At 35.2% G+C, this 9,112-nt stretch overlaps 1 protein-coding gene across 1 annotated transcript in view; it reads right to left on the bottom strand.

Annotated features, from left to right (window-relative positions):
• Window positions 1–9,112, bottom strand: part of Sytl5 (synaptotagmin like 5) — a 187,995-nt gene that overhangs the window by 63,320 nt on the left and 115,563 nt on the right. The window contains exon 6 of the mRNA XM_031372005.1: window positions 1,164–1,279. Coding sequence (XP_031227865.1) covers window positions 1,164–1,279 — 116 coding nt within the window. The remainder of the gene's footprint in view (window positions 1–1,163; window positions 1,280–9,112) is intronic.

Below are 9,112 nucleotides of genomic sequence, written 5' to 3'. Positions count from 1 at the left end.
GGTTTTTTTTTTCTGTTTTGAGACAAGTTCTCAATATATTCCTAAGGCTGGTCTATAACTTATTATATATCCCAGTTTTCATTTATGTACATCACCTTTGTACCTCCGTCTCCCAGGAGTAGTAAACACAAGTATGCCAAATATACCACAACCAGACATCATGAGCATGAGAGCCACACTTCATGGAATGACAGGCATGTGTGCATGTATTTTATGTTTAGAAGTGTGGTCTACACACTAGAAGTCTCTCAGGTTTACTATAGGTAGAGGCTGTAGCTGACTGGATAATTTTTATTCAACCTGACTCTTCTAATATCAGACTTGATGTTACTCACCTGTAGGAGACTTTCTTTGTGTCTGCCACACCCCAAAGTGACACAGGGATCAGTTGAAAGCTTCCCACACCAAAAGATACCCATTCTACCTTTATTACATAAACCATGCATGGGAAATCTGCACTCAAGAAAGCTTAATTCAATAATGAACCAATTAGATTGTTGTTTGTGTACACTGAAAATCAATCTCAAGCTGATTGTTCTTGGTATTTGGGTCCAGTATAATTCTTCATTGACTGAAACTTTCTTGCATATTTTAAGCCCATTAGCTTAATGTATTTGGTTACTGTCCAAATAAATGCCATCAACTCAATCTAATCATCATGACAACCAAAAATGTTCCTTGGCATTTCCCAATGCTCCCATTTGTGAGACTGGAACTATAGAGTCCAATGCTAGTCATTCATTAGGAACCAAGAATTGGATTTAAAAATACCATTTTAAAATTTGAAATTAAACCTGGTGAAAAATCAAGAATTTCTTTCAAAATGGGAAGCATTTATTTCATCTGTTTTAGGTGGCTTTCTTAACTATTTAGCAAAACATGAGAAACACACTTGGAAAAAATAACTTGTCATGATGAGGATGAATAGCTTCTTTGAAATCCCAGCATGTCAGATATGTAGAAATCAGTACAAAGTTTATTTTCTACTGACTTCATTTGTATGACATTCAGATTTAGATTTCAAGCTACCAAGTTGTGAAATGACCTAAGGGGTTGAGGGGGAAAGACTCCAACTGTGTTCACCTGCTTTATTTCCACAGGGAAGTTACTTAACCCAAAGCAAATAACTCACAGTCTTGGAGACAAGTGATTCCATTAGTTACCTGGACTTCTTCTTAAGATGGACTGTCGAACAACATCAGTGCCCAGTACATTGACTTGCTTGAAACGCTTTGCCTTTTCTTCCAAGAACCATTCTCCACTTATAATCCTTAGCTGCCTGCTCATGAAGCCAAAGGTAGGTTCTCAAATTAAATTATTTAGTTGCATAGATAACTTTCAAAAACAAGTTAGGTAAAAACCCTGACTATGGATAAAATATCTTCAATATGGCAGACAACCAAAAGCTCTCCGTATCAATAATGGCCTGTTTGGGGAAGATTCCTTCATGGAATATAAGCACAGGGATAAAGTAGAGAACAAAGACTATCCTACTACTCCACGAGAATGGTGATGGTGTGCATTCCAGAACAAGGGGAAAACTAATAGAGAGGAGGAAACAAAATCAAAATACCCTTGTTAGGAATGTCTTTCTGGATTTCATAATCAATTGGATGTAAAAATATGGGATAGGATCCTTGAATAACCTTGTGCTGTTTGGGTTTTGTTAACTCAACACAAACTGTGTCACCTGGACAGGGGAACTGCAACTGAGGAACTAATTCCATCTGATTGGTCTCAAGCATTTTCTTGACAAATGATTGATGCAGTAGGGTTCAGTCCACTGTGGGTGATGTTACCCCTAAGGAATAGGACCTGGGTTATATAAAAATGAAAGCTGGAAAAGGTATGGAGAGAAAGGCAGTAAGAAACTTTTTTCATGGTTCCTGCTCTGCTCCTACTTGATCGTCAATGATAGATGTGTTTGGGCTATATAAACCAAATAAACTCTTTCCTCTTCAATTGCTAATGGTCAATGTTTTATCACAACAGCAAAAACTAGGACTTGCCCTATCCATTTTTGAGCTGTACCTATAATGGCTATATGAAATTGCCTCCTATCTTCCCTCTAGAAATGTCTGTGATCTTCTTTACTTTCACTTTTCCTACAATGTAGAGAGCTTTAAACTTCATCTTAGGATTGTAAGTCATATCTATTGGTCTGTTAACTCACTGAGAGACAATCTCTATGTAACTCAACCCTACCACACACACAACAGTATTATAATAATAGGCTTGCAGTAGACTGTGTCTTCAAGTAATATTTTCCTTTTTATTATCTATACTAACAAACATCAGTCACACAAATGATAGAATTCATTCCATTATTTTCATTGCTCATATATTGCATATAAGGGGTACTGATCTATACTCCTTCAAGTTATAATTTTTACTTTAAATAGATGACTTCCTTCACCATTTTAAGACTTTAGCTTCTTTTCATATCTTCACCACAAACCTAATTGCCAGTGACATGAAGGCAAAAGCCTTGGCTTGTTAGGATATTCTCTCTAGCATTAATATTTGGTATTGCAGTTTGTAAATATTTGGGAAATGAATCAAGAAGCTTGAGATACAACCCATAGCAGCTATGCTGCTATAAAGCTCATGTTGAGGTTTACAATAAAGACTTGTTACAGCTATAAGAGTCATTAGATATTCTAAAATTATTTCTATCTAAACATGAAGAAATAGCTTATAAGGGCATAAGCTCAGGATTGAAAGCAGTCCTTAATACAGGGTGATGTATTAAGGGTACTCTTGGGTAAGGGAATCCTAGATGATTATAGTAGAAAATGATATAGAGAGGTAGGCCTGCACTATGGAATAGCAACCTTTAAAATGCCATGTTAAGTAGCTGTGATACTGGAGGCGATAGGGAACTTACTCTAAAGTTCCCACTTGAACTTGGGGAGATACATAGAGAAATGGGAGACTGGCAAACCAATTAAGAAATGACAAGACAAGAAATGATACAATATAAATTAAGACATCTTGAGGGTGAGACTGTACAGGAACTGGTGAGTGAAGAAAGGCAATTGAGAATCAAATAGAGAGCTCTAACCCCAGAGCCTCATATCTAGATTTATTGACCAATCACACTTCAAAATCAGCAGTTGAGTCCCAAATAGGAAATGTATCCTAGAACAATGTCAGCTTTATTACTTATAACAATTGAAATCCTGCTTCTTACTATAGGAGACAACGGCAGGCTATAAGTGTACCACAGTTCTACTACTAGCTAAAATGTCAAACTGTTGACCTTAAAGGAAGTATACAGTGAAAATGTGACCATAGCATGTACACCTCACATTCACTTCCTGGTGGACAGATAACCTATTGAGTAGCAGATGACTGAGTGGTTACTCATAACTGTAGAGACTGCAAAATACATCAAATCTAAGGAAGATAGAATCCATTAAAGAATACATTTGAAAAAATATTCCTGGATATATATCCAGGGATGTAGAGATTTAGATATTACTACTTATGCTACAAATATGAGTATTTGCAGAATGTTAATTTCTAAAGGTGTTCTTTCAAGATTACTGTCAATCAGAAATTCATACTAATGTAATCAGATATTTTGGCTAGAATGAAGCTACTAACCAAGTGACTTTAAAATACTAAGATTGTCCTGGGTCATTCATGGGGATTCAAAGTAATCACATGAGCTGCTGAAAGCAAGGACATCAAATAGAAGTCCAAAGAGACAGGGTAGAGTAGGGCATCACAGAATCAAATGAGAACAAGGAGAGTAACATAGCTGAGAGTTTGAAAACCATCTAATGAGGTATGCTAAAATCTTGGCTTTTATGTGAGTGTGTGTGTGTGTGTGTGTGTGTGTGTGTGTGTGTGTGTGTAGTATGGCAACAGTTTCATGTGCAACAGTCTACATTCTATGGGAAAGGGACCTCCATATATCTTTACCATATACCTATAGCAGCCAACATAAAACATAAGTCCTATTTCTCCAGAGTTGTTAGTCACTACTTCCCATCATCTGTGTGAAAACGATAGCTATTACTTTTACTCATCTCAAGTACAAACTTGAGTAATTTGTCATTTTTAGAACTCTGAGACATCAGAGATAATGTGTTTTTTCCCCATTCACAGTTTCTGGATTGAGAGAGAAAGATTAACAGAAGAACAAGAAACTAATATTGAGTACCTACCAGGTACCAAGTAGTGCTAGGCACTTTATATGTGTTATCTCTAATCCTCACTATGAGATGTAAGGTAGCAGTAACAGTACTTACTCTATAGACTAGGAAACTCACATGGGTTAAACAATTTCCTCAAAGTTATAAAGGTATGATGGCTGATACAGCATTAATACACCAAATCTCATACTTTTTCGATTTGGTAATATCATCAGAAGGGAATTTATGGTTCTCAACTACAACAAGGCTTTTTATGAGGGGTGAAGATGTATGGAAGCTAAAGCTAAATAATCAGCAATTGCTTAGCATTTCAAATGAATGTGTGTATATTTCCACATGTGTGCACACTGGAGGCCAAGTAGCAAAAGTGGTGAGAGAGAACAGGAAATAAATGTGACACTTGCTAGAAGATTTTAGTCTGCCTGACATGTTACTGTAGTACTCAAACAACTCAAGGTTTGAAATAGACTCTTCTTCCTCTAAGTTGAACTCTGACGAGTAGATTTGACTGAAATTACAGTGTGCCACATTCATCTGTGAATACTGATTGCCGACTATTAGAGGGTTCAGGTTTTATTTAACATTAAACTCCTGGGGCTTATGTAAGGTTCCTTCACTTGGAAACTTATATAAATGTAAAAAAGTTCTAATCTTTTTGGAATAGGACAAGTAGGTGGTCTTGTTGAAAAAAGCATATTAACCAAAGCAATTTTGTTTACTTATCTGTATTGGAGACACCTGTAATAAAATATGCTTTATAGGATACACTAAGATATTAGTTTCCATCTGTTTATTACAAGGAAGCCAGTTAAGCTTATTTATTATTTATAAATCCATTCACTACAAAGCACATATTTATTGAATTCCTCATATGTATAAGACCTATTGTGGGTTGATGGAATAGGGGAGAGAAGCACAAACACTCTATCCATATAGAAAGTCTATATGGTGAGTCTAGGTTCCTACTTTTCCAACCAAAAAATGCAAAGAAACCCCTATGTATGTGATACTGAAATTGCAAACCACTTACACATGAAATCTTAAACAGAGTTGGGGGGGGGACAAAAACAAAAATGGATTAGCTTCAAAGGGAGTCACCTCCCTCTACCAATCCTTGCTATAAACATTTCAGTGCTTCAGAAATCAAACCCTGTCCAAAGTAAACGACAATAAAGGTTGTTCTTCCAACTGATTAGAACGTGACTCACATTATGATTCATCTCATCTCTTAGAGGTTAGGGTGGGAATTTCAATTTAATGGTCTATTAAACATGGAGACAGCCCAGTAGGGCTGTAACATTTTCTTATCACAAACAAAGGACATTTACTGCCAATAAAATATCATTTATGCTTCCTTATTGAAAACCACTCCATGAATAGCAAACAGGATATCTCTAATACAGAAAGCCTTAGTCTCAGAGAGCACACAAACTACTAGCTTAAATATTAGAGAAGCATTATTAATTGATTTTTTTTCAGCTAGAAAAGTAAGCTTGAACTTTCATATTTTAAACACTCATATAAATTCCCATCTATTGTAGAAAAACATAACTATAGACAAGTTGTTGCTGGAGAATTATATGAGTCATACATTGACAGCTATTTTATCTTTAAAATGTCTAGAATAACAAAGAACTTTGATAGGTTTAAAAGTAATATAATAATCTTAATTTTACATTAAACTGTGAAGCCGTTGAAGAAATTCCATGTCCATTTACCCATGGATCTTGCTTATTTTATACCAATAGGCAAATAACAAATGTATAAGAGGGATGGACAGGTGTGTGGATTAATAGATCAGTTAGACAGACAGATGGGTGGTGGGATTAAGTGAATGTTTCACCAATAAAAAGAATGCAATTGATTGTGAAATTTTCTATTAATATATTAATACTTCCTAAGAAAAGCATGCTGGTCAATATCTTAATATTTATGTGTGCATATTCTAACAACAACTTGCATTTTCTGTGATAGGTAGATATTTACTTTGTTTAAAGGGCAGATATACTTGTCATAGCTCTTATATTTATCCCCAACTTTATGTTCCCAATAGAATAAAATTCTATTCATTCTATTTTTCTTCCTCTCACTCAAGCTTGATGTGCTTTAGCAGGAGATAGTCATTCATCCATTTCTCATTTCATTATCTTGCTAATCTATGTATCTGCTCATTTAACAAACGCATACAGAGGACCTACTTTAGGCATTCCTTTAGGCATGAGCACATCATCAGTGGACAGTGCAGATATGAAGCTTATATTATAGTAGAAGAATAGAGATAAGGAATAAGATTAATAAGTGAAATAGGTAGCATATGATCTAAGTGAGAATTACAGGAAGGGATTCTTTCATTTTGAGTAGGCCAGCTTTTATGATAATCTTCAAATTTGACTCAACATATTGAGTTAATTTCTTGTGAACAAAACCTCAATAAAAGCTGACTCCTGTCTTTCAGAAGAAAGATGTATGAATTAGACCTTTATTTACCATATATACTATTTAGTAAATGAACTGATTAAGAAAAACCCACAAGGTCACAGATCTTGTGATTTAGTAATTACAACAAGGATAGATAAAGTTAAGTGATTTCTTTTCTTCCAATATTGAAGTATGAGGCTCCATGTAATAGATAAGGGGTTTGGGAGTCTTAGGCCTTAGGTACTTTTGTCAGAACAAATGAGAGTTTGAGCTATACAAGAGAATAAACAGAAATGGGATAAAGGGGAAAAATGCATACTAAGATTCAACCCAGAATGTATTGGATAAGAATTGGAGAAATAAGTATTGAGAAATTTCTCATCAATCCTTGTAGTTTTCAATTAAGAGATCAATTGTGTGAGCAATTCTACTAAAATCAGGAACAAAATAAGGTTGTCCACTCACACCACACCTATTCAATATTGTACTTGAAGTCTTAACTAGAGCCATAAGACAACAAAAGGAGATCAAGGGGATCCAAATTAGAAAGGAAAAGTCAAAGTAACCTTATTTATAGATGACGTGACAGTATACATAAGTGACCATAAAATTGGGGATTCTCCTACAGCTGATAAATATTTTCATGAAAGTAGCTGAATTAACTCACAAAAATCAGTAGCCTTCCTATACACAAATGACAAATGGATTGAGAAAAATCAGGGAAACACCACCTTGTATACTAGACCCCAAATATAAAAATTTCTTGGTGTAATTGTAACCAAGAAACTGAAAGAACAATATGACAAGAACTTCAAGTCTCTGAAGAAAGAAATTGAGAAGATAACAGAAGATAGAAAGATCTACCATGCTCATGAATTGGTATGATTACTATAGTAAGAATGTCCGACCTTCTAAAAGCAATCTACAAAGTCAATGTAATTCTCATGAAAATTCTAGCACAATTCTTTACACAACTTGAAAGGAAAATTCTAAGCTTCATATGGAAAAACAAAAACAAAAAACCCTAGGGTAGCTCAATCAACTTGGAACATGAAAAGAACTTCTGATGTTTTCACTATTCCCAATTTCAATCTGTACTATAAAACTATAGTAATAAAAGCAGCATAGTATAGGCATAAAAACAGGCACATTGGTTAATACAATCAAATTGAAGACCAAGACATAAATCCACATACCTATGGACACTTGATTTTTGATAAATACACAACAGGACAGTAAATCATCTCCAGAAAACGGTGGCCAAATTGGATGTCTGCTTATAGGAGAACACAAATAGACCCGTACCTATTACCCTACCCAAAATGCAACTCCAAGTGGATAAATGAGCTCAACATAAAATGGATACAATGTACCCGATAAACGAGAAAGTGGGAAATGCTTTTGAATTCATTGGCACAGAAGACAACCTTCTGAACATAACACCAATAATATAAGCACTAAGATAAATAATATTTTAGTATATGTGCTGCCGAAGTGAGCACTAAGATAAATAATAAATGGGACCTCATGAAACTGAAAAGCTTCTGTAGGGCAAAGGATACTGTTATTCAGACAAAGCAGCAGCCTACAGAATGGGAAAAGATATTCTTTACCAACTCTACATCTGACAGAGGACTAATATCCAAAACATATAAAGAACTCAAAAAACTAGATACCAAAAACTCACAAATAATCCAATTAAAAAATGGGGACCAGATTTAAGCAGAATTCTCAATAGAGGAAACTCAAATGACAAAGAAACATTTAAGAAATGTTCAACATCCTTAGTCATCAGGGAAATGAAAATCAAAACTATTTTGAGATTCCATCTTACACCTGTCAGAATGGCTAAGATCTATTACAAAAGTGACAGCTCATTATGGAGAGGATGTGGAGTAAGGGAAACACTCATATGTTGCTGGTGGGAGTGAAAACATTATATACAGTCATTATGGAAATCAGTACAGTGATTACTCAGGAAGATGGAACTCAGTCTACCTCAAGATCCAGTTATATTACCCTTGGGCACATATTCAAAGGATACTTTCTCCTACCACAAGGATACTTGCTCAACCACATTAATTGCTACTTTATTCATAATAGCCAGAAATTGGAAAAATGTCTAGATGTCCCTTCACAGAATGAATAAAGAAAATTGTGGTACATTTACACAATGGAGTAATGTACATTTACATAATGGAGTAATGGTCTGGGTTATATCATATTGAATTGTTGGTCAAAGACAGTGGTTCTCAATCTTCCTAATGCTAAGGCTCTTTAATAGAGTTCCCCAAGTCGTGGTGACCTCCCCAACCATAATATTATTTTGTCGCTTCTTTGAAACTGTAATTTTCCTATTGTTATGAATCATAATGTAAATATCTGATATGTGACCCCTAAAGGTGTCATGATCCAACCATAGGTTAAGAACCACTGGCTAATGGGGTGTCTCATGGAAATCTCCCAAACAACCCAGGCTATTGCCAAGACAATAGTTTCCTCTCTGAAAACTGATAGCAAGGTTCCATTGC

Source organism: Mastomys coucha, chromosome X, assembly GCF_008632895.1.
Source record: "Mastomys coucha isolate ucsf_1 chromosome X, UCSF_Mcou_1, whole genome shotgun sequence".
Taxonomy (NCBI): Eukaryota; Metazoa; Chordata; class Mammalia; order Rodentia; family Muridae; genus Mastomys; species Mastomys coucha.
The sequence above is the reverse complement of the archived record's forward strand: the minus strand, read 5'-3'. Positions and strand labels throughout refer to the sequence as shown.